Source organism: Lissotriton vulgaris, chromosome 2_2 (assembly GCF_964263255.1).
Source record: "Lissotriton vulgaris chromosome 2_2, aLisVul1.2, whole genome shotgun sequence".
Lineage (NCBI taxonomy): Eukaryota > Metazoa > Chordata > Amphibia > Caudata > Salamandridae > Lissotriton > Lissotriton vulgaris.
In genome coordinates, this window is record NC_141688.1 from 103,239,767 (window position 1) to 103,267,019 (window position 27,253).

At 43.3% G+C, this 27,253-nt stretch overlaps 1 protein-coding gene across 3 annotated transcripts in view; it reads left to right on the forward strand.

Annotated features, from left to right (window-relative positions):
- LIPC (lipase C, hepatic type) overlaps window positions 1-27,253 on the forward strand; it is a 607,669-nt gene that overhangs the window by 535,485 nt on the left and 44,931 nt on the right. For all 3 annotated transcript variants that reach the window (XM_086959372.1, XM_086959371.1, XM_086959373.1), the window contains exon 7: window positions 7,480-7,600. In XM_086959372.1, coding sequence (XP_086815498.1) covers window positions 7,480-7,600 — 121 coding nt within the window. The remainder of the gene's footprint in view (window positions 1-7,479; window positions 7,601-27,253) is intronic.

Sequence of the window (27,253 nt, forward strand, 5' to 3'; positions counted from 1 at the left end):
ATGTCTATAATCACACATTCTCTTTAACAACCATGGTAATACTATAGTCACAAACTATCACTGTGGGGACTTGAGCGTTCATGTATTTACACACAAGCTCTGTTTTGGCTTGAGCATCATCAGCTTCGCATTCTCTGTATGGGGCTTTGTGAATACTGATAAGTAGTAAAGTTAGACTTTTGGTCTAAGTTTACATTGTTGAAACTGAAAAGTAGAAAAGTTATATTTTTTGTCTAAGTTTACCATTGTGAATTGGGCCCTGTTTTAAGGAGGACTTAATCACAATCATCTTCATGAACTATATCAGTGGGGACTTAAACATCGCTATAATAACACACTATCTTTGTGACAGCTTGAAAAAAACTATAATAAAACACTACCTTTGTGGGAACTTGAACATCACTATAAAAACATATAATCTCTGTGGGGACGTGAGCATTCCAGTAATTAAACACAAGCTCTGTTTTGACTTGAAGCACTAGGGGGTGCCAGTAGGCACCGGGTTAAGACTGATTTCCATATAGCTGGGTATGAACTGGGGTGTCAAAGTGAGCTAAAGAACGATGATGGATTCAACCCAGATCTGTGACTGGGGGTGAGTGACAAACATTTCAGCACTCCGTCCATAATCTCCTTGTGTTTGATTTGTTTGTCCTAAGTTGGCAGGGTTGGCCCACATGTGGGTCCCTTGCTCACTTTGCCATGGATTCAAGCTAGCCTGGTTGATGAGGGGTGTTACCCTGAAGCTGGTCGCAGGATGCTTGTTTCCAGTCTCGGGAAGACCTGGCTTGGCAGTTTGGGTTGGACTGTTCCCAATGAGGCACAGGGTCAAAACTGATTTACATATAGCTGGGTCAGAACTAGGCGTGGGCGGAAAATCCGTTCCGCTCGCGGATTTTGCGGATTTTCGGGAAATCCGCAATCCGCGAGATTTGCGAATTTCCCGCAAAATCCGCAAATCCGCGAGCAGCGGATTTTGCTCGCACTGCTCGCACTGTTAGCGTGAGTTCGCGCCCCGCGAATAAGTGCGAAATTGCAGAAATACGATCTTGGCAAAACTGAAAGTAACTACTTACCAGGTTCAAAAGTTCAGGCACATCATTAGTAGCCATTTCCTGCAGTGCTTCCTGAGGGGCCCCTCCAGAGTTCAGTTGCCAGTTGAAACTATTATGTGACCCTGCTCTGAACCTCAGAATAGTTACACATATGCCACAAAGGTCCTGAATTACAGCTAAGGGAGACAAGCAGGAGCCAGGCTGGAAGTTAAAATCCATTAATCAGCCCCTAATTCATTATTGTCAGTTGGGGCAGGGCAGGTGTTGTAACTAATTTTGCAACAATGAAAGCACTTAGCAAGTGCAAAAGATCACTAATCAGGGCGCACTAAGGAAGCAGGTGCCAGCTAAAAAAATATTCTGTGACACATTAATCAGCCCCAAATTAATTCAGGTCACTTGAGGCAGGGAAGGTGTGCTTTGCTTTGCCGAAAATAATGTACACTGGACAACCAGAGGGTGTAGTGATGAAACAGAGGGTGGCATGGGTGGGCCAGAGGGTGGCATGAGTAGTCAGAGAGTGGCAGTGGTGACAGAGAGTGGCAGTGATGAAGAAGAGTGTCCCAAACAGGCTGGACACGTAGAAACAACAAGTTCGCAAAACTTGCGACCCGACAGGTAAGTTCGCAAATTGCGAAATTGTAAAAACCCTCGCGAACTGGCAGAAACACGGGCGAACACAAAAAAAAAAAAAATCCGCAAATTCGCGGGAATTCGCGGATTTTGCGGATTGCGAATCCGCAAATCCGCAAAATTCGCGGATTGCCAATCCGCAAAATCCGCTCATGCTTAGTCAGAACTGGGGTGGTGAAGTGAGCTAAAGAACAAGGATGGATTCAACCCAGATCCGTGACTTGGAGTGAGTGACTAAAAAGTTTCAGCACTCCGTCCATCATCTTATTGCGTTTGCTTCGACTTGATCAGCTTAACATTCTCTGTATGGGGCTTTGTGAATATAGAAAAGTAGTAAAGTTAGACTCTTGGTCTAAATTTACCTTTGTGAATCGGGCCCTATTTTAATGAGGACTTAAACACAATCACTTTTATGCACTACCTCTGTGGGGACTTGAACAACACTGTATTTACACACTATCTCTGTGGGGACTTAAACATCACAATAATAACACACCATCTCTATGCGGACTTGACATCTCTATGATAACACACCATCTTTATGGGGACTTGAACAACACTGTAATTACACACTATCTCTGTGGGGACTTAAACATCACAATAATAACACACCATCTCTATGGGGACTTGAACATCTCTATGATAACATACCATCTTTATGGGGACTTGAACAACACTGTAATAACACACTATCTCTGTGGGGACTTGAACATCACTATAATAACACACCATCTCTATGGGGACTTGAACATCTCTATGATAACACACCATCTTTAGGGGGACTTGAACAACACTGTAATAACACACTATCTCTGTGGGGACTTGAACATCACTATAATAACACACCATCTCTGTGGGGACTTGAACATCTCTATGATAACACACCATCGCTGTGGGGACTTGAACAACACTGTAATAACACACTATCTCTGTGGGGACTTGAACATCACTATAATAACACACCATCTCTGTGGGGACTTGAACATCTCTATGATAACACACCATCTTTGTGGGGACTTGAACAACACTATAATAGCACACTATCACTGTGGGGACTTGAGCATTCCTATAATCGCACACAACCTCTGTGTGGACTTGAACATCATTAGCTTCACACTTTTTATAATGGAATTTAAGCTTTGAATGTACACACTATTTCTATGGAGACTTGAACATCTATTTTGGCAAAAATGTAAGCAGCTAATTAAGCCCTGGGTTCCACTTGACCATATTCCTTAACTCTGCTTAATACGGCGCAGATATTTAAGGCATGGGTTTTTACAGTATAACATCTCAACAGCAGAACAGGCTCGCAATTGTTTACTGTTCCCCTCATCTGAATTGATATGTTTAAAAAAAAAAAAAATTGTAAAGAATTTTTAAATGTCTTTTAAAATAATAATAATGGGTTATGCATTATGCACTTTACTTATTGCACTAGCACTTCTATTAAGCACTTTATAAGGATATTTGCTGCTAATACTATTCCATGATCATCTCCCCAGAAAGATAGTTTTTAATTGTGTTGGTTTTATCGATAATGCTACATTGGTTGAAAATTGTATATTATTCCATGTGTGTTCCTTCGAAACGTCAGTTAATTTGTTAACGCAGGGTGACAACCATTACGGGGTTCTAATTGGGAAAAGATTGATATTGACCGTAAGTGTTCCACACGAGAATTATGCTGACTATTGTAGTGACAAAGATTATTGAAGAAAAGAGATTTCTTACTTTTTAATGAATGTATTTTAACAATATTGATGTTGTAATTCTAGACTGTTTTGCACATTGACTCGTATGAATGATGTTTTTCTTTATGTGGAATTCCTTCGAATTCCAAATCATAATAAAATAATAAAAATAATAATAAAATAAATATTGAACGTGAATATGATCACACTATCTCTGTGGGGACCTGAACATTACTATGATCACACACTATCTCTTTGGGGACTTGAACGTGATTATGATCACACACTATCTCTGTGGGTACTTGAACATGGCTATAATACTACACTATCTCTGTGGAGACCTGGGCATACCTATAATCACAAACTATCTCTGTGGGACCTGTGCATTACTGTAATAGTGTTATTTCTGCATGAACTGCAGCATGACTATCATCCTACACCAAAACCACAACATCTGTAGGGACTTGGGCATCAATCTAATCATGCAATATCTCTGTGGGGGCTTGAAAATTATCATCATCATACACTTACTCTGTCAGCTCTAGAATATTTTTATAATATCATGCCATCTCTTTGGAGACTATTGATGCACAGCCACACGTAGATGGTGCCAATTGGTGAGGTTGATGAAAAACACTTAGGTGGTCAGATGGCAACTTGGTTTTGCCATCTGAACCTATTGCAGGATCTTAAGCCTCTAAATTAATTTAACTATGTGTTGTTTTCATATTCCTTAATGTTTGTGTGCACTCAGTAATAGGCTAAACATCCGTGAATACCTGTCCATGCACTTTATATATTTGATAATTTTCTACTGTAAAATGCATTATTAGACACATCTCTGTTCTAGGTGCACCTAGGACATAGTGACCTATTCAAATTTGACTAAAGTATCATGGTATGTATGTATGGCACTGAAAAATAACATTTATCTATTAGATAATGAGTGTATTCAATCAGAAATGAGAATTATTGAGTAGGTCCCCACAAGGATGGTAACACATGTCCAAGTCCCCACAATGATGGTTCTGTGCGCGTGACTAAATAACAACATATTTGTAAAATTGAAGCAGGATCCTGTATTATGAATTTTTTCTTAACATTTTTCTGTTATTGGTATATTTTTAAAACATTGGGAAGGGTTAGTCCCCACAAGGCTGGTGAAAACACATAGTCCCCACAAGGATGGGTGTGGGGGGGGGGGGGGGGGGGGGGGGGGTGGGGTGGGGTGTGTGTGTGTGTGTGTGTGTGTGTGTGTGTGTGTGTGTGTGTGTGTGTGTGTGTGTGTGTGTGTGTGTGTGTGTGTGTGTGCGCGTGCGCGTGTGCGTGTGCGTGTGCGTGTGCGTGTGCGTGTGCGCGTGTGCGTGTGCGTGTGTGTGTGTGTGTGTGTGTGTGTGTGTGTGTGTGTGTGTGTGTGTGTGTGTGTGTGTGTGTGTGTGTGTGTGTGTGTGTGTGTGTGTGTGTGTGTGTGTGTGTGTGTGTGTGTGTGTGTGTGTGTGTGTGTGTGTGTGTGTGTGTGTGTGTGTGTGTGTGTGTGTGTGTGTGTGTGTGTGTGTGTGTGTGTGTGTGTGTGTGTGTGTGTGTGTGTATATCTATATACACACACATTTACAATGCTAAGCAAAAAATGAGACAGACCCGGTAGAGAAGAAGTAAGACTAAAGGCTAACCTGTCCTGTCAAAATCTGGTAGAGACTTTTCTTGGGTCCCAGAAGAGCTCTGCCCTTGAAAAAGCATATAAGTGTGTGGGAACAGAATATGTTTCAAAGTATTTGCTGACTTCCTCTATACAACACTGCGTAAGCCTATCACTGAACAAGAGGCAAGCAGTAATGTTTCAGAGCCACGAAGGATCCAACACTACCGTTAATAAGCTAACTTTATATTCAAATGTTCTTTTAATAATCTCAATTTGTTTTCACGAGAAACAAAATACATTTTCACGTCATGAGAGGATAGTTTGAAATAGAATGTCTGGTAGTGCTTCTAGATCTCCCATGACTCCAAAGGGCTCCCTATATTTCCATAGGATGCACTGACACACAGATAACTATTTTCAATCAATCAATCAGGGTTTTGTAGCCCGCATTACTCACCCGTTATGGTCTCAAGGCGCTGGATTTTGTGACTCAATGAAGCTTTGTGCTAAGTTCTATGCTCTAGGAAATCTTCACAAACAGTTCTAAGTGGTTCATAATGAAAATAAACTCTATGAATCAGTACAAATCTTCCCTACTTTCCTTGGGAACACAAATATCATGGACCAATGATGTATCTAAGTTTCCAATGGCTGCCAAGGAGCTTTAAGTACTTAGAAATTCCTGTATTTTATGACGGTAAGACGCCTTTTTAAGATTTTAGCAAATAAAAGGACCACATATTCCTAGAGTTAACTTATATTTTCTGTAATGGCCCGAATAGCAATAACTATCATGATTATCCTACGGCCCTTGTATGTGTTCCAATCCACCCCAGTACTACCACTGCAGGCAACATTTAAAAAAGTAAACAAACTGGTAATGAATCCTTAACAGGGTCTCCCTGATTCTCTTTTCATGTCATCAGACTAAAGATGGTGACCATGTTCTTTGATATGGCCTACTCCCTACAAAACAGATGCTTGATGTCAGGAAGGATTCATTTTGTAAGCACTGCTTGTATATGCTAGCCTTGTTTTATTTATATGTACTGTTTCTCAGGTTCCCACATCACTACACTCAAAAGTGCAGAACCTAATCAGTTTCTCCTTATATCAGAGGAATTCAACAGGTTTGGGACAGGGATACATCAGATGGGAGTGCAGACACAAGAGTTGGACTCAGAAGATGTCTGGTCCTTCTTTGTTCCATCCACTCTCAGTCAATTTTATGTGCATCATCTTTGTGCATCCTCTTTGTTTCATTGGAGTTTTCTCACTTTAGATGCAATCTTCTTAAGGCTGGCAAGTACTTCATTCGATCCCAGATACAAGGCTCTCAGCCACAATCTGCTGGCTAGCATATACATACTGTCAGGCAATGCAGCTGATCACTTCTGATCTTGTACGTGCCCATGCATAGATCCGAATCATTGCTATTATTGTCTACTCTTATCTTTTTATAATGGATTTTTTATTTACTTGTATTGAATTTTACTGTATTTATTATGTAATGTCAGTTGTCTTAATAGTTTAGTTATTTTATTCGTAAGCAAGACAGTGGATAATCAATTTATGAATGTGATATTTTTGTGACTGTCAGTTTTATCTGTTTGCTTTTATGGTTTGCAAAAACCGAATAAAGTCTATTGAACTGAACTGAAAATTGTCTATTCTCTTTATCTGTCTTTCTGCCTCTATCATACACATGTTCTAACAACATTTCCACAACAAACCAGAGAGTGGTGGTTACAATGCTTGAAAATACCTTAGCCACTGGCAATCATGTGGCTGCATTCCAGTCCATGTTAGCCCTCAGTGTCACTCTAGAAAGAGACCAGCCATTTGCAAATGAACCTTGCTCTGCCCCAGTGGGAAGAGTCAAGCCCAGACTGTCAGCTAAGGTCCTCTCCAGACAGAAACACAAGCAACCTGGGACTAGTTATAGGTATAGCATGAGTCATGTGTCGCATAGAGCATAAAATCCACGCCTGAACATACCTATTGAAAGGCGGGAGATGGGATAATGACCGATTAGGCACATTCATGCTGACCTTGAAGCCTGTCTGTTATCCTTCATATGCACTTCCCACTGCTGCTTGTTTCCATACTTCCAGTAAGGGCATTACCAAGTGGCTCACAATCAGTAATGGCAGTAAAATGCATTAAGATTTGTCATGGAGTAGTTCTACAATTACTCCAATTAATGGGCCATCACCTTAAGTAAAGGAAATTGTAAAGTGGAAAAAAGTTTGGAGACATTGCCAGGTCCCATAAACATGAAGCATGAACCTGCTGTTAAATGCAGAAGAATGATCCAGGGAATAGATGAAATTGCCTGGTGCTGGCTGATTTGAAGCTGTAAAAGAGGGATGCTGCTCCTGCAAATGTGGGTTTCTTTATGATCACCGCTGCAGTGTTCTGTGACGTTTATCATCATGTCTCTTTTGTTGTTCTGCAGTTTATCATTATCAGTTCAAGATACATTTCATCAACCAAATTGTCGAGAAGCAGATCGAGCCCACCTTCACAGTGTCCTTGACGGGAACCAGGGAGGACGCAGAAAACCTTCCCATCGTCCCGTGAGTATGAGATGCTTCCTTCATTTGGGCATTTAACTGACCTTGGAGTGTGCAGTCAAATGCTGATCTAGAAATAAGGAGACATTTTGATAAGCAGCTAGACGGTAGGGTCAAGGAGACCTCAAGTGAGGTACATTGTTTCAACGAAAAGCAAGATTTTTTTAATGGAAATTCATAAAATATGCAAGCGCCCGTCCATGAAGAAACAGCCTCACAGGGTGTGAGGAAAGATGTTCCATCCATTGTACTTATTGACTTGTTTCCCAGCACATTTATATGTATAAGTATGTTTTCCAACGTATACCATCCATAAGCGCTCAAGAGGAAAGAACATGACTTTTCAAACATAACAATGCCTTCTGAATTTATCAGGTGTGATAAATAGCAGCTATTCTGAATTTTTGAGGAATAACATGGGATTTTCCTGCTTATTGCACCAAAATACACATGCGGTAGTAAATAGTGTGTTGTTTCCCCTGCTTAACCTACTGAAATGTAACAAAGGTTCAAGTATGTAATGACCCCTGTAATTACCTGGTGTGGTAAATTTCACCAAAGTAGAATTTCCAACCCTTTGCAAACAGAGCTTTGAGCTGAGGTCAGAAAACACTGCCCCATTTATAATCAGGACCATTGAGTGTTCAGACATCATATTTTTGAAGACTAATCTGTCCATATGCAGTGGCTTTAATATACGTGACGCCCTGAAGAAATTGCCAAAAATCCAGTTGGCAATGAAACATGTCGGCAAGTAAAGTAGTATTGGTTGGATAGTTGGTAACCATGACTACTTTCCTTTTTTAACCCCATACCCAACACAAGAGACAGAATAAAATTGTGTTGGTGTGTGTGTTTTTATATGTTGTTTGACACTTTACTGGTCACCTTTTGGTTTATTTTCACTGCATCTTTTCATAATACTCTTTCCTTTTGAGTTTTCTGGACACTTTTCCTTTCGAGCTCGATGGTGCCAATGATGAGAACAGGGGTATCCTGGTGAGTACCTGCCAGGTTCCCGTTGGTGGTGTGCGCGTGAGGTGCCCTCTTGCTCTCTCGCCTTTTTTTGTTCTTGCACATCACAATTTGACACTAAAGTGTGTGTGTTATGTGTTGTCCCACAACTGATTTTTACTTATTGGGAACCGGGCGATTGTTTAAAGGAGGCACAATCCTAGGACATACCAACTACCCCAATAATTAGTGGAAGGGGAGAAAGGTTTGCAAAGATAATGCAACAAATGGTATACCCCAAAAAAAGATAAATTTATAAGTGCCTACAAAGTCTAGGTCTTTTCTGTATTAGTTGCATATTGAGTGGGGGCGACCTATGACTAGCTTTACCCTCTAAGCTCCTGTTGGTCTGAAGATTATTTTGCTTACCTTCAGTATTCTCTTCCACAGGATTAATCCTTAAACATTTCTGTCTCTGATGGTATGCCTTTGCTCTTTGCAGGCGATTCCAATAAACAGGATTCTTGAAGTGTCCGAGACGGCTGACCGAGCAAAGAAAGAGGAGGAATCCTCACCTCCAAGTCCTTAATAGAATTGAAACTTTCCGTTATGTTAGCTAGGGAATTTTTCATTCTATGTCAGGACCAGAGGCGAGGATTATGCTCGTTTAAAGCTTGCTCACCACCATGTGAGCCATATCAATCACTGGTTTAAAGTAAAACCATTTGAAGGTAGAGGCTGAAGACCAATCTGCTGCGTTCAGAATGTCTTCCAGACGTGCTGCCAGGGTAAATGCTTTTGAGGCCATGGCTCCTCTAGTAGAGTGTGCTCCGAACGCACATAAGTCAATCCCGGCTTCGTGCATCACCCACTTTACCCAGCGAGCAATCGTGGGAGAGGACACCACCTTGGAGGCTTCTTAAACAAAATGAGCATATGGCATTCACCAGGAGGACGAAACTCCTCCGACATCTCCTCATATGCTTTAAGGCAAGAAACTACACAGAGTGTAGGGGAATCCGGAAACGCAGAATAAGAAATGGATTTCATCCCACATTTGGTGCATCTACGAATAGTAAATCACTCCTGTAGGAGAAAAAATCCTACCAGAGACATCCAAAGCCTTAACATCCGAGACCCACCTGCAAGAAACCAAACAAAGCAGCATGGCCAGCTTCACAGACAGTTCCTTCCTAGAAAGGAATCTATTGGGTTGCCAAGAAAGCAGCAAGTTCAAAACCCTATTAACATCCCATAACTGGGAGTAACGAGGTTCAGGGGGGAATGAAAGACAAATACCCTGAAGCAATCGACAGAGCAAAGGATGCTCTCCAACTGGCAAGCCATCCACCATAGCAGGCCCAGCAGATATAGCGGAGCGAAAGGTATTGACAGTTTGATACGCCAAACCCCCCTCCGCTAGAGAGGCCAAAAAGTTTAAGACAGCTGTCACATCTGCTGCCACAGGATCGAAACTCCGTTGCAAACACCAACGACACCACCGTCTCCAGGAGGATTGGTATCTTTTGACGGTACTGTCCGCCCAGGCTTTGTCCATGAACTGCGCAGCCGGTTCCAAAAGGCCCGGGACCGCTCATCATCCCCTGTAATCAATAATGCCATAAGGGTCAGAGAACCTTGCTCGATCAGAGTGTGAGGATTCCCTGACGGATCACGTAGAAGAGTCAGAAACAGGGGGAGTGGGATTGGAAAATTCCAAGAAAGTTCCAGAAGAACTGGAAACCAGACTTGCCATCTCCAAATCTGCGAAATGAGCACCACGTCTGCCCATTGACGCTCCACCTGGGCTGTCACTCTCGTGATCATGGCAAATGGGTGAAAGGCATAGCCTGCTTCCTCCTTCAAGTTCTGTAGAAACGCATCTGACCTCTCCACCAGGGGATCCGGCTTCCAACTAAAGAACTTAGGAAGCTGGTGATCCAGGCAGGAAGCAAAAAGGTCTACCGAGAAGGGACCCCAAAAGTCTTGGAGATCCGCGAACACTCCCAGATGAAGCTTCCAGAAACGTACGTCATGGAAATGACAAGATTGGTAGTCTGCCACCTGATGATCCAGGCAGTACTGCCAAAAGTTTGCTGCATGGTCCGAAAGAGCTTTGGAACGCGAACCTCCCAGATGGTCGATGTACCGGACCGCCAACACATTGTCCATCTTGAGAAGGAAACACGAGTGGATCGAGTCCTTTTGAATCCTGCCTAAAATTTTTTTTTAAAATGACATAGCAAGGATAAAAACAATTTACGACCCCATTAGGAATCGCAATCAGTGTCTATGACACTGTTGTACATTGTAAATTGCAACTCGCAATTGCAACTCACAATTTGTGACTCGCAATTAAGCGCTAATTGCGAGTCGTAAATTACACTGGTCATACATCTGGCCCTAAAGTTCATGTTTCATAATACTTTTAAGTTCTAAAATAGTGCTGCATGCATTAAAAGCATTCACTTAAAAGAAAGGGGAATGAAGCAGCAAACAGTCAACAGCATGAGGTCAGGCAGTGTCAAAGCCCCCTCTACTGGTAGCAGTAGGGCTCCCTGCACTGTCCTGCTTTGTCCAGACCTAATCAATCGGGGAAATGCTTTCATCTCCTGCACCACCTTCTGTCAGATTGTATAATGTGTTCTAGTGGCTGGGGTGGAGTTAAGAGGGAGGGACAGGAACGGGAGGAGCCAGTGACCGGAACCAGGGCAGTCAGAGTAGGGACAGGGACGAGAGTAGTTGTGTGAGAATAAAGCTCCCGTAGTAACACACCATAGTGTCTGTGTTTATTGTAGCAGGATGCTACAGCTGGCGACGAGGGTGGGATGTGCTTGAACCCCACAGACCCTCACGAGAGAGCCCTGTCCCCAGCGTGCCTCGAGGAGCAGGCGACGCTGACCAGAAGGACGAAATTGCGACCTGCCACGTGAGGCCAGTAGCAGGTGACCCTGTCCCCCCCCAGCAGTTGGGAGGGACTCAAGAGGGAGCCGAGGCACCAAGCGTCGCAACGCCCGAGGCAGAAGTGACCCCTTCGCGCTAAAACGCGACTTGCGCAAGAGAGCGCGGTGTCCAGCCAGCGCTGCAGGAGCAGAAGCCAGGAGCCTACCCTGACTTTGCCAGACCCCAAGAGAGAAGAGAAAGTGCCCTCGCGTGGAGGACGGCGCCCCACGGAGACCGCCTGCCAAGCGGTGCTGACCGAGCGCTGTTCGCGCCAAAACGGAAGAAAAGCTCACCCCCGATGCGTGAGACATCGCCTACCTGACGCGCGGTAAAAAGGGAGCTCGCCTGGATCGCGTCTGATTGCTCCAGTGCCTGAGGAGCGTCTGAAGAGGTGCGGAGGGCGAGCTGCATGAAGAGGCTGGCTGCCGGTGAGTGCCAAGTGGAGAATGAGAGCCTGAATGAAACCCTGTAAGACACGAGACTTCCCTAGCGGCGGCCATCTTTAAGTCAGGCGATTTCTGGGACGACCTCCCTGTGCAAAATAGAGGCGGCCATTTTGAAGTCAGGCAAAGAGCCTGAAACATCAATGAAGCACTGGAAATGCACTAAAGACAGCAAACAACCTTTGGCAAGTGTAAAGGAAAACAAGCACAGGCTGAGGCAAGAGGCAAAACACATAAACAAGCATTGATCCATGCAAAGAGACACAAGCATTGCTACACGCAGATCAACAAGCATTGGCAAATGGAATGACTAAATTGAATGAACACTGGCAAGTGACGGACTATGTCAATGAATGCGCAGTGACAGATGAGAGTGAGCAAGCATTGGCAAAAGCAATAACAAAGGCAAACAAGCACAAGTAAATGCAAGAGTTGCATTAGGACACGCAAAGGTGAATGCGAGACCAATAACAAAACGAGCATCAATTAACGCAAGATACAAATAAAGACAACCGTAAACACAACAAGCACTGGCAAGTGCAAGAGACACACTGAGAGCAGGCACAAGCAAGCACATGCTTCAAGCACAAACAGACATGAGCAAAAGCAAGCCTTGATGCAAACAAGCATAAGCTGGCACGAATATCGAATGGTACTAAAGTAAGCAAATGCAAACCCAGAACGCCACGAGCACGAGCCAATACAGACCTGAACATACCAAACACGGATAAATACAAGTCCCGAAGTCAGCAAACACAGGCGAGTGCACATCTTAAATGCACCAAGCAACTCCAGATCTGGAACGTAACGAACAAAAGCAAGTACCGACGCAACCCTCCAGCGCCACGCAAAGACAGATGATCAACGGTAAGGAGAACCCCAAATCACCTGCAGTTAGCAGGCCACCCCAATAAAAGTGGGAAGGTGCTGAGCCAAGTGTCATGTGTGGACCAGCTGAGTGGTGGCCATTTCCGAAATCAGGAAATCCAAGCCCAACTCAGTAAGGCCTCCTGAAACAGTCGTGCTAAAGGCGGACAGAATACAGTAGTCACCCAGGAGTGGCGAACCTGCCCGAAATCAAAGGAGACGGCTAGACACGGAATCCTGGCTGAAGAAAGTTAGCAGACAAGACGGGAAACAAAGTGAACAATTCTACGACGATAGCAGATAAAACACACCTCCCTCATGGCGGCGGTAAAAGCAACCCACCGGCCCAGTCCTTGCATTGAAGTACCACCCCCAGTGTCACAGACTGACGGTCAGAACTTGGGTCCCGAATGGAACCGGTGCTGGATTCCCTAGACGATTTTCTTGATGCAATCGGTGAACACAGGGATGGAAAATGTTTGACGCTACTCCTCCAGCTAGTCGGTCATGAGGGCCGTCGCCTAATCAGATCATTTCCCAAAAGGGACACAGAGAGCTATGGAAGACTCCAAGTGAAGCTACGTGCCCATTTCCATGCACTGGTGGAAGTGGATCATGCTCGCATCGCTTTCAATACAGCGCGGCAGGAACCAGGAGAACCACTAAGTCTGGTACCCTGCTGCCACTTCAACACATTTACTAATGAAGAAGCAGTTCGGCTCCGAATAATCGAAGGCTGTTCAAGCGCAGACACGAAGCGCAAGATTCTTCAGGAGCAATGGTCGCTAAAGAGAATCATCAGAGGGGCCGAGGCTGGAGTGCGAATAAAAGCAAAAGACTTCTCGAAAGACGTACATTCCAATGCCAGACACATGGATGTCTGGAAAGAGGCACCCCTTATGCCTAAGGGAGAGGCCCAGGAAACAAACAAAGCTGAAAAGAGGGAGGGTGAATCAGAGTCAAGAAACCTGAGACAGAGCGTCATGGAACACTCCAAGTCACCATCACAAAAGACCAGGATGAATCAGGATTGCGAAAGCGATACTGATGCAACCTCATGGAGCTATTCGACCTCAAGGAGTCAGTCAACAGATGATGATACTGAGACAACCTCACAAAGCTATTCAACCTCAAGGAGTCAGTCAACCGATGATGAGAATGGTTATGAAACAGATGAAGTGTCAAGCGGGACAAATCACACCCATGGACAAGATGGCAGATTGCTCAACAAGAAGGCAAGAAAGACGAACTACGGAAGATGGGACCTATCCCGTCAATGCCGGAAACCAGCACGCGAACAACCCCGGCCATCCTCCCGCCATGCACCAAAGTTTACAGATGAGTCCGAGGAAGCATCAAGCAGTGAGACAAATCACCCCAATGGCACGGACGTTAACACAAACAACAAACGAGAAGAAAACACCAACCACATGAGGAGTGGCAAGCCACTCAGACACCGAAAAGGGAGAGGCATATGCACTACAGAGAGTTGTGTCAACGAGAAAGCGGAGGAGGGACAATTGATGTCCCGTGAAAAGGGTAAAGACCAAATGCTCCGAGACCAAACTAATGAAGTAAACGATTCCCCCACAGCAACAACACAGAAGACACAAAAAGAAACATACCCACGGAAATGCTCCGTAAACAGCTCCGACCCCAGGAGCATGTCATCCCAGAATACCAACTCGATAAACGTATCAGTCACGACGCCCTCAAAAGAACGTTCTCAGAGGAAATCGGCAACCGACTCCTCTGAGTCGGAAGACATGTCTGTCCGATCATTTGGGTCAACAGGATCATGGTCCCGACCACAGCCATGGCATCAATCACCCGGACACACAACAGAACCAAAGGACAATACGTCACGTCAGTCATCGCCACATCAAGACATGAACAATATACCGTCACCCCTGATGGGGTCAGAGAGGCTGACACAACGAACTGACGGAAGGAGAACAAAGAAATGGGACAATATCTACTTAGTGGTAAAGGACTATCCCGTCACCCCGCGGGGAAGACCGAACGTGGTGACAGAGACGAACTGCCACCGAATGAGAGACAAACAGACATATAACCAGGTGGTCAAGGGTCTCGCCAGCCTCAACCACGAGCGGGAAGGGAAGAAACGAACAGAGGCAGCCAATGAGGCCAAGAATCAAGACAGGACACACATCTCAGATAGTACATTGACGTCTGACGTGCGCGACGGTGCACAGATGAGCAGTGTTGCTCCCAACCTGACGAGACAAAGAGAAATAACCTCACAGGAGGGAGCTTGGAAGAAGACCGGAACATTGCCCACTCCCAAAGAAGATCAACCGTCAACAGAACAAGAGTCACCAAGGCAAGCAGACTGCCACTGCCGAGCTGAGCCAGTAGCAGTCACACAACATGAAAGAACCATGACAACTGCGGAACTGGATAATAAGCCGCCCATACACGATGGGTCACATTCTCAAAAGTGCAATCCCATAGTCAAGGATGTTTTGGCTAAGACGCCAGAAAGATTGATGAACGTCAGGACCACCACGGATTCGACGCTACTAATGCTTGAAGAACAAGCTGTCCGCCAACCCGCGTGGTGGGCTGAAGATTTGCAAACACTGTGGAAATTAAGTTCATTTTGTTAAGGAGGGGGGAGATGTCAGATTGTATAATGTGGTCTAGTGGCTGGGGTGGAGTTAAGAGGGAGGGACAGGAACGGGAGGAGCCAGTGACCGGAACCAGGGCAGTCAGAGTAGGGACAGGGACGAGAGTAGTTGTGTGAGAATAAAGCTCCCGTAGTAACACACCATAGTGTCTGTGTTTATTGTAGCAGGATGCTACACCTTCTCTCCGCGGTGCCTGATTTGAGACAGAAACGTGAGTATGTTAAATATGACGATTAAGAAGGCTGCTCAGAAGACACTGTGACTGCAGGGGGCTCCATCGCCCAGTCGTGCGCATTAGCACCAAAGAAATTAACTCTTTACACATATTACACTTTGAACATTTGGTTTGCTTTGTAAAAACAGCCTTTTCAGTGTCACAAACAAACTTTCCTCAGTGGCGTAACAAAACCTTAGGGGGCCCCCCTGCATGGTACATGGAGGGACCCCGATCTGGATTAAATCAGGAGCTCTCAGGCCAGAGTACTGTGCTGAAGGAGCACCAGCAGTTCTCCCCCCTCCCCCTCCCCCTCCCCCTTCCCCTCCCTCTCCCCACGCACTACGGGGGTTGCGGGGGCCTGTGTTACGCCACTGACTTTCCTACCAGTTTTTTTTAAAATGTCAGGTACACATGATGCAGAAATGTGAAACACAGGTTTCCTGCGAAGAAAAGTTTTACCACACAGCACCCGCTCTTTTAGTGCCCCCCAGCGTGTAATTCATTTGTTAATCCCAAAAAAGTTTAATTGGCTGGAACTTACTTTCATTTATGGGCTCGATTTTTAAATAAACAGGTATGCATAAATTATCTTGAGATACAGGCAGGGCCGGACTGGCTGTAGCGGGCACCAGGCAATCCCCCGGTGTGCCGCACGGGTGGGGCCGGTTTGGGCCCCTGGGGGCCGATTTTGTTACAGGCCGTTTTTGCAGCATAGCTGCAAAATCGGCCCTGTAACAAAATCGGCCAAATACCGGCCAAATACCGGCCCTGGCAAAGAGCTCGGCAGCACCCCCAAATCCAGGGGGGCAGCCAAGCAATTTGCCAGGGTCGGTTTGGGTTCCCAGTCCGGCCCTGGGTACAGGCACACAGTAACCTGTCCCTCGGGCACGCCAGCACATCAGTGTCCTTGTTACAAATTCCAATGACCTTCTCTCACTGAGGTTGCTCAGCCCATGTGAGAGTTCAGGGACGCTGCAGCTTCAGCTCCTATCCAAACCAAAAGAGAAACATTGAATTGGGGATCAGTAGCACTGGTTACTTACAGTATTAGAAACATTGGAAGTACTGAATGAAGTACTGTATGAGAAAAGGTTATTCTAAAGACAAGGGGAAATTTACGCTGGCTCATCTGGAGTTTGCACAAGAATATGCAATTGATATGAAGTGCATATATAGCGTAAACTTAGCTTAAAAGCAACAAACACTGTACATCAGCAGGAGATGAATGGCGACTACTATTAGGTTTCAAATGTTTTTATTACCCTTGAAAAGTTTACCGTTTCTGGGGATTAAATGATCTACCCTTAATCATACAATTTGGATCAGCTACCGAAGCCAGGATTACAACCCAGGGTTTCTGAGCGAGACATGACCATCATGGCCAATATATAATGTTTGACGCTTTCCGAGACCAAGATGGGATATCTCGTAAAAATAAATCAGCCTCGAAAGTCCCAGGGCCAACAGATGCTGGTGGACCCCAACTGCCACAGCAGGGTATTCGATTGAGGTATTCTGGAGCTGACCCGCAGACTGAAGACTATGGGGCTGATTTAATTGTTAGCAGAGAGAATGAACTCTGTTTAACAGTGACAGAGTTCCCTTCCCACCAATGCAGTGCCCCCCCTCCGAATTTATATGCAGGTAGCCCATAGGTTTGGCTACGGGGTTTAGCTGCCGGCTATATGTCTGAATACTTCACATTTACATTGCATGGTGTGGATGAGTCCTGAAGCCTGACCACTAGATGCTAACAGGCGCATTTTTCACTTACATACTATATTTTGTTATCAAGGGCACACGCTTTATTTTTCGTTAAAGCCATCAAACGAGATAACACAAACATAGGAGTGTTACAAAGTGTATATATATGTTTCGTTGTTATTTCTCTTCCAGTCTAAGACTGACCTAGGAAATCCCTACAGGTCTCCGTGGTAAAACCGTGAGTTTTGCTACCACACTAGACTACAGGTTTGGGTACGCCTTAGCGCGCGTATACCGCTGTGGTCTTTTCTTCCTTTTTTTGGTCCTGATGAAAGCTTTGCAGAAAATGCATGAATAAGCAGAAACATGTCGACTACATTTTACACTCTTACGCAATCGGATCCTCCTGGCCACATTTAAAGGCTAGCATAGGTCCGTCACCTGTTTTTAATAGTGACCAAATCACCTTGAATAAATGGTTCTTTAGGGAGCATTTGGTGACTTTTTAACTAGCACTGACCCCGCACACAAAAAACTAGCTCCGCTGCAGCCGCAGGCGTCGGAGCACACCAGGGAGGCACTCTGCTTCCCAGGTGGGGACCCTATGATGAAGCATGTCACCAACCAGGTTGGTGAGTGAGGGTCCTTATAACAAACTTTTGTGTGTCCCCTTGTCCTTATTCTAGGTAGTCACTCTTTTGTTGTTTGTGGCATTATACTAGGGGGACTAAGAGTGCCTCCCTCCCTCACTCTCTTGTTGTTCCAATTATATGTCCGAATGCCCAGTTAGGATGGGTAGGTATAGAGCCATTTTTCTGTCTTTCACCACCATGCAAACCCTGGCGGTTAGGGACAGTAAAAATCCAAACATGTCCCCTCACAATGGGAGATGAGACACATGGTGACGGGGGACATTATATTTTTTATTTTAAGCCAAAATCTCGCTACTGGATTTCCTTTTTGAAAATAAAAAAGAACCCACTTTGGTGCAAGGCCCGTCATGTTGGCAGAGCCCTGCATAAAATTACGAAAAGCACTGCCAGGAACAACTGCTACGACGGTTTCGGACAATGAATGAGAAATCACTGCGAGCTTGGTGGTCATTTCTAAATTCAGCAGGTGTCATATTCATCAGAGCAATGTAGTAAATTGCTCTGTTGCCCTGGGAGAGAATCGCCCTCCTGCCGCAAATTAAATCGCCACCTAAGTACCTCTTCAGCTCTTGTCTCTCAGGGTAGTGAGGCAGAGCAGTCCAGTAATTTGTGGAGTTTCTGTGGATCGGAAAACGTATGCCTGATTACGATCTTGGCGGACAGGGTTACTCCGCGAAGGATATCCTGTCCGCCGTATTATAAGTCCGTTGTATCATATGGAACTTGTAATACGGCGGACGGGATATCCGTTACATTTGTGACAAAGTAATCCTGTGCGCCAAGTTCATAATCAGGCCCTTATAACACAAGAAATAACTCTCTATAAACAATGTCCAGCTGTAATTTTTGAATAAAGGAAACGTACTTTAGCCCCTTAAGTGCTGCGTCGGGGCGTTGGCCGACGGCAGCACTACCTCCCCAGTGCTGCGCACGACCATTGGACGTCCATTCAGCACTAGTTCCAATAGACAGCGCAGCACTGGGGAGGGATATTTGCGCCGCATCTATGAGGTTAATACATTCAAAAATAAATACTGTACTCAAAATTACTAATTTATTTCAATTTTAAGATGGAAAAACAAGACAATTCCCTGTAAGTCTCATGTACCTTTGTGATTTACAGACCATAATCCATTAAACCATGGTACCTACTTATCAGCAGTAGAAATAGCACCAAATGTGTTTACACACAGGGTGCTGTCTAAGCAAAACATTGCTCTGCTGAAAGGACAGGTCTGAGATCACTGATGTAACATCCCAGAGGCTTTACTGTGGCACTCTCTTCCCGGTTTTGGTGGCACTTCTGAGGGATCTGAGATGCTCCTGGCACCACCTCAGGAGAAGTACAACATTTTGTGGTGCCCATGCTTCTTCTGGGGTACCACCGAAAATATGTATGTTAGTGCCTCAGGGCACTTTGGGGCTCTCCTTTGCCCAAAAGTTGCTTTTCTTAGGATGCAGAAATCAGTGGGGCCAGTAAACTTATTCTTTTCTTTTATAATTTAAAAAATCCTCACCTCAGCGACACCATGTTGATACCACTGCACCTTCCAGCAGACAGCCAACGACACCCTTGTTACAGCCACGAGGATCACAGTCACGCCGGCTCCATACCCCCAGCACACTCCTGTGTGCATGGTGTGGGAGGCAGCTGCTCTTCTCTCTCCACACATGGGCACTGAGAGCAGAGAAGGAGCATTGGTGAACCTCAACAGTAAGGACCACGGTATTGCCCCAGGGATCCCCTGGTGGTAGATATCAGATTCTTTTTTCCCATGGGCAGTGGTCATCACCCACAGATGCTTTCACGCCTCTAAAGGAGGGGTGAGAAAAATAACAGTGGGGCAGCGCTCCTGGATCTTTTAACCCCTCAAATTGCAATTTAATCTGGATCCCATCTGCCGTTGTAGAGATGCCCGGCTGAAGCAGTAACTCAGTCCTTTTTGAACCTCGACATGTGTGTTAATAAGTGCAGCATGCATCCTATTTATAGGCCTTTACCCCAGCTAAGCACAACCATCCTTTTAAAAGGTAGGCTCTGACAGCTGCAGCTCAAAACAATTTTTAACATTAGACTATAGTGAATAGGACTCCATTAGGAAGACTCACTGTAAGAAGAAAAAAACAGAGCTCCAAAAGCAAAGAAAAATGAATCTTTCTTACAGTTATCTATGCAGAGCTGAGCAGGTTCTGTTTTAGGTCCTTAACTGGGAGGTATGCTAGGATGGCTCTAGCGCACCCTGATGATGGAACCAGGAGGCAGCTGTGCAATAAACCAAGGCAAAAGGAAATGTGATATATTTGTAAAGTGTATGAAACTGCTAATTTCAAACAAGTTATTAGGGCATTTAAACTGCATGTTACTTCAATGACCTTACAGGATGACTCACTAAGTTAAAGCCTTATGGCTGTATTTGTAGTGATCTGCCAAAGTCCTGCAAAGCAGATATGATATGTCATCTCGTATATTAAGTTCATGAGCTTCAAATGACAATAAATTCATAAGACTGCAAACTTCCTTAAAACAAACTGTTCATTTTATATCCTTTGTTTTATTGCATGACACATATGATTGAATGTTTTATTAGAGGCACGCATTTCTTTCATGTAGCCACATGCAACACCACGCCTGCCTGCAGGGATGAACAATCAAGTAAATCAGTATAAATGTTTTTTTTATGTAAATGTGTCCATTATGTAGGTCGTTTTACGTACATAACAGGTATACATAGCACAATTTAGACCGGCCCAGAAATGTGCCTTTCTGCGTTTTCTCCCCAGATTTGTTTGCTTTTCAGGAATTGGATTTTGCTGATAATATGCAGTTCTGGCCATGGTTAAACTGCTAACCAGCCTACCAATGGGTGAGCTTCTTTTCTCCTGAACATAGTGAACACTGACTGACCCTCAGTGCCAGAGCTCGCCGGAGCTCGCCTTTGCGCAGGGACAAGGAGATACTATGCAGAACTTACACCAGTGGCATAGGAGGCAGTTGCCATAGCTGGTCTGCACTGTGCACTTACACTAAAATGATTGAATTTAAGAGCAAGCCTTTGTAGTGACAAGATTCAAGGTGCCGTCTCATTGTTTAGGCTGAAGTGGCTTTCCCCTCATTGTAAGGGGCTGATAAGGAGTAGTGTCTTCTTTTCCATAAAATGGCTGGGAAGGACTACACAAACCAACTATGCGCCCTAAGAAATGTTTTGAAGAAAGACACATTTATTATTAAACTGCAATATTTGGTAAACATAGTCAAGAATGATTTTGACAAAGGATGTACAGGTCTGCCAGAAGCTGGGGCGGACCCAAACTAGGTCTGCCAGGCTCCCCCCCCTACTGTAACAGTAACTTGATTTCCACTGTATAGACGTGAAGCGGCTTCTATCCAAGAATAAAGGATGTTTGGAAGAAGTTTCGTCTGTCAGTGTATCACTGGCAGGAAGGACAAGTGATGAAAGTCCACCCCTAGTTTTTATGGAATGTGAGCAGATGTGAGTAAACTAGTATGTCAGATCAACATTATAAAGGGTCAGCAGGAACTCCCAGAGCGGTGTTTGGCTGGAAAAGCGGCTAACCTTGTTTGGGAACGCACCTCCTAACCTGTTCCAAGGCTTAAGGTGTCATTAGTAAGGCAGCACTTTATACCTCCCTCACCCCCACCCCTCCATCCCACCATCCAGCAGTTAATCTTCCCCATTAGAGTCTCTCATATGCAGATGGGGAAATTGTTGGTGATGAGGAAGTGGTTTTCTTTATGCTGCTGCTGAATTTTCAATTTGTGACCAGCTTTATGGTCTCTTGAAGGGATCACTGACAGAATCGATGTAAGAAATATCGATGTTCAAAATATTGGGAAAAAAATATTGACTAAAAAAATATTGACTCCAATACCTTAACAGGTAAGTACAAAAATATTGAATAAAAAATATCAAAGTAAAAAATATAGATGTAAAAAATATTGATTTAAAAATATAAATACAATAAAATATTATATGTTAGATATATATAATATTAACATTATCTTTAATAAAATTAATAAAATTTAATATATATTGTAACTAAATGTAAATAAATAAACTTAATTAAAAAATATAAACGCACAAACATAATATTTTAAACATATACATACTTTACAGTTATTTATTAACTATTATCTTTATTTAATTTTCAAAAATTTAAATTAAAACAAAACATTTATACATATATAAAATATTTAAAATAACAAAATAACTATTTTATAATGAATTCAAACATTTAAATATAAAAAAAATATTAAAACATACATTTCACAATACAATAAACACAACAGTAGGAAAAATATTGGATAACGGAATAATTAAATTTACTATTCCAACTCCAGTGAATGCAACAGTAGAGAAAGTGTTGGATAGCGTGGGGTAGAAATTACTATTCCCACTCCAGTGAGTGCAACAGTAGGTAAATTATTGGATAGTAGAAGGGTAAATATTACTATTCCCACTCCAGTGAGTGCAACAGTAGGGAAAGTGTTGGATGGCGGAGAGTTAAAAATTACTATTCCCACTCCAGTGAGTGCAACAGTAGGGAAAGTGTTGGATAGTGGAGGGGTAAAAATTACTGTTCCCACTCCAGTGAATGCAACAGTAGAGAAAGTGTTGGATAGCGGAGGGGCAAAAATTACTATTCCCACTCCAGTGAGTGCAACCACAGGGAAAGTATTAGATAGAGCAGGGGTCAAAATTACTATCCCCACTCCAAAGAGAGCAACAGTAGCAAAAAATTTGGATAGCGGAGGGGTAAAAATTACTATTCCCACTCCAGTGTGTGCAACAGTAGGGAAAGTATTGGATACCAGAAGGATAAATATTACTATTCCCACTCCAGTGAGTGCAACAGTAGGGAAAGTGTTGGATGGCGGAGGGGTAAAAAATACTATTCCCACTCCAGTGAATGCAACAGTAGGGAAAGTGCTATTCCCACTCCAGTGAGTGCAACCGCAGGGAAAGTATTAGATAGAGCAGGGGTCAAAATTACTATACCCACTCCAAAGAGCGCAACAGTAACGAAAAGTTTGGATAGCGGAGGGGTAAAAATTACTATTCCCACTCCAGTGAGTGCAACAGTAGGGAAAGTATTGGATACCAGAGGGGTAAAAAATACTATTCCAACTACAATGAGTGAAACACTAGGCAAAGTGCTGGATAGCGGAGGAGTAAAGAATACTATTCTCACTCCAGTGAGTGCAACAGTAGTGAAAGTGTTGGATAGCGGAGGGGTAAAAATTACTATTCTCACTCCAGTGAATGCAACAGTAGGGAAAGTGCTGGATAGCGGAGGGGTAACAATTACTATTCCCACTCCAGTGAGTGCAACATTAGGAAAAGTATTGGATAGTGGAGGGGTGACAATTACTATTCCCACTCCAAAGAGTGCAACAGTAGGGAAAGTGCTGGATAGCTGAGGGGTAAAATGTACTAATCCCACTCCAATGAGTGCAACAGAAGGGAAAATGCTGGATGGCGGAGCGGTAAAAATAACTATTCCCACTCCAGTGAGTGCAACAGTGGGGAAAGTGTTGGATGGCAGAGGCGTAAAAATTACTATTCCCAATCCAGTGAGTGAAAGAGTAGGGAAAATGTTGGATAGCGCAGGGGTAGAAATTACTATACCCATTCCAATGAGTACAATAGTATGGAAATTATTGGATAGTGGAGGGGTGAAAATTACTATTCCAACTCCATTGAGTGCAACAGTAGAGAAAGTGTTGGATAGCAGAGGAGTAAAAATTACTATTGCCACTCCAGTGAGTGCAACAGTAGGGAAAGTGTTGGATAGCGGAGGGGTAAAAATTACTATCCCCACTCCAATGAGTACAATAGTAGGGAAATTATTGGATAGTCGAGGAGTAAAAATTACTATTCCCACTCCAGTGAGTGCAACAGTAGGGAAATAGTTGGATAGCGGAGGGGTAAATATTACTAATAACATTTAAATAATTTTAATAATTAAAATAATCTTAAAAATGAACAATATTTTAAAACTACGACTTCATTTATTTTAATAATTAACAACTAATTATTAATTCATCAATTAAAAATAAATTACTTCCCACCCTTTCCACCATTTTCATCTATAAACACCAAAACACACCAAAAAGTAATTATACAATTAGCATAATTAATTGCCAATTTATTAATTAATTAAAATTAACAACGAATTAAATAATAAACAAAACAATATTTTACACATTTAACACTATAACATCTCAATTCAACAAATTTAAATAAATACAAATGTATTCAATACATTTACTATAATGAAATTACTTCATACCCTATTCCACTATAAACCCTCAACCCGCTATGGAACTAAAAACGCTAAATTCAACGTAAAAAAAAAACTACTAAAAATGATCAATGAATTTATTATAATGAAATTACTTCCCACCCTATTCCCCTATAAACCCACAACCCGCTACGGAACTAAAATGCAAAATTCAAAGAAAAATAAATTAATTACTACTACAATTTTAAATCATAATAAAAATACAAACTATTTATATACAAAATACATACATCACACATATATCACTAAAAAATACATATTTTTAACCACTATATTTTGCAAACGATATTAAACACTTCGATATTACTTACTTTAAATCGATATTCTTGACCACGAGAATTTGTCTGTCGATATTTTTGACAATATTTATGACTTGATATTTGTGCAATTCGATATTTTTGATTCAATATTCTGTCTCTGCACCCTCTCAAGTTCTACTGTTGGTGCAATATTACTGATAGCTGCCTACCCAGGGTTGGCTGTAACATACTCAATGTCTTCTGACTCAGTGTATTAGAAATTCTCTAATATTTGGTTTAATCTATTAGCAGTGCTTAGATTGAATCGGTGGTTGCAGGTGGGGACAACTGGCACTTTTTTTGGGGGGCCGGCACTTATTTTTCCTCATCAGACTTTCACCCGGTGCAAGAAAGAGAAAAGCACTCAAAGGGAAAAAAAGTGGAAGATAAATGTGTAAAAGCAGTCACAAAGGGAGTGTCTGGTGGGGGATTAAAGAGGTATGATAGAAACAATACTATGCAGCCTTGGTATTTGGCACCCGACCTTTGATAGCGCAAAGGGCTTCCTAAGAAAACTTTGGTCACCGGTAGGGCCGGTTATAGGGCGGTGTGATCGGTGCCACCCCACCGGGCACTCATTTCAGGGGGTTGTGTTGTCACATATATAGTGGATTTAAAAGCACCTGTCGTAGTGTTCCTTGCCTCCAGCAAGTTTCAGGGACCAATAAGAATGTCAAGAAAAGTCTGGTGATTAATGGACCTGCTCAGGGCCAGACTGGCCATAGCGGGCACTGGGCGTTTCCCCGGTGGGCAGCTAGGGTGGGGGCCGATTTTGGGCTCCTGGGGGCCGTTTTTGTTTCAGGGCCATTTTTGCAGCATGAATGCAAAATCGGCCCCTGTAACAAAATCGGACGAAACCGGCCCTGGCAAACAGCTCGGCCGCTCCAGTGGGGCCAGCCGAGCTCTTTGCCAGGGCCAGTTTTGGTTCCCAGTCTGGCCTTGGACCTGCTAGAGATGTAAACTGCTACAATACCATACACTGGTATGAGTAGCTTTATAAAACAAAACAAAAGCATGTGAGAGAGTGTATATGGAGACTTGAGGGTCACTGTTAAAGAGTGCTAAAGGAGGGAATTCATGTAGAAGGAAGTCATTTGGCGGTGCCAAGAAATATACTCACATCGAGCGCCACCAGCTCTAAAGCCAGCCTAGGTCACCAGCACTTATTATATTACAAATTAAGCACTGGAGGTTCCTGATGCCGAGGCATTATGATTCCAACCACCAGGGACACCGCACTACTTAAGGACGATTTCCATCATCCATAACAGTTAGACTTTCTGTCCACCCTTTGAGGGGGAAATGAGAAAGCTCGACTATTGAACAACTGCTTTTGAGAATATGTTGCACAGAAGTACCATGATGATTGCTTTAAACATTAATGTGTCCTTTCCTGGTTTTACACGTTGGCTTTTCCCCTGGTTCTAGATTGTACTTTCCTTCGTACTATACTTTTAATGCTAACACCATCGCATTAATTAATTGTAGAGAGTGCTATTGAAGGCACTATAGAACCTAATCATAAAAAAATGAAGCCCATCACATGTTGGTAGTCTCTACTCTCTATGGCTACTTTAGTTCTCTTCAGTCTGCCTCTGAAATATGAGTTTTCAGAGTCCCTTTTGTTTATATTTATTGTGCTCCTGGGTACCAAATTTGGAACTCACTGTTACATTCTTCTCTCACTCTTTCGTATTTCACTGGAATGTATCTTTTTCTTTTCGTACCTAGCATTTTCCACCTATTTATTGATTATCTTTTGCTGTAGTATGATTTCGATTTTATCCTATTTACGAATTTTCTCATTCTGGATTTCCAATATATGGATTTCTGGCATAAACCATGTAGTCAATTACATAGTAAAATAAATATTCGGGAACACTGAATGAGAGGAAAGACATTTCCCACAATTGTTGGCTTACAGTTTGCTGTGTGTAACACTGTATGGCAGACAGCAAACTATAAGCATAGCTGCTTAGACATTTTTATATTTTTAAATAAGCAATTAGTAGTACACATCATATGTGCAATGCCTTACTTCCAAATAATGGAACACGGGAGGATATGGTACTATTGGGTGGGTGAGTAAGTGTGCTCAAACCACAGACATATCCACATAGCAGACCAGGGCATACAACTATTTACTTTGGTGAAAAATATCTGTATAAAGATCTAGAGATCTATGGGATATAAATCGCTTCAGAGGCACAGGGTGTTGCAACATTACCCATAAATTCTCGTATCAATTAAAAGAAAGGTATATTTAAGATTGGCCAATCTCTGGCACCGCATCAGACTTTGCTGCTGGTCGTGCAAGCTACTTTTCAAGACTGTTGTAAATTATTTTGCTCTGCCTCTAAACCTTTCCTCTAAATATCCAAGTGCAGCATGTTTGGAGAGCCATAATATAGGATTCGTATCTGATGCACAGACATTTACGATCAGTCATGCAGCTTGTGATGAATCTCCGCCCGAGAGCAGTTATTTTTACCACTTTCCGCACGCGCACTAGCAACGCGTCTCTTGAATGCACAATGGTGTCTGCTTGTGGGTGGAAGTTTGTCACACACTGCACTTCCGGCTCTAAATCCCTGCGGCCGA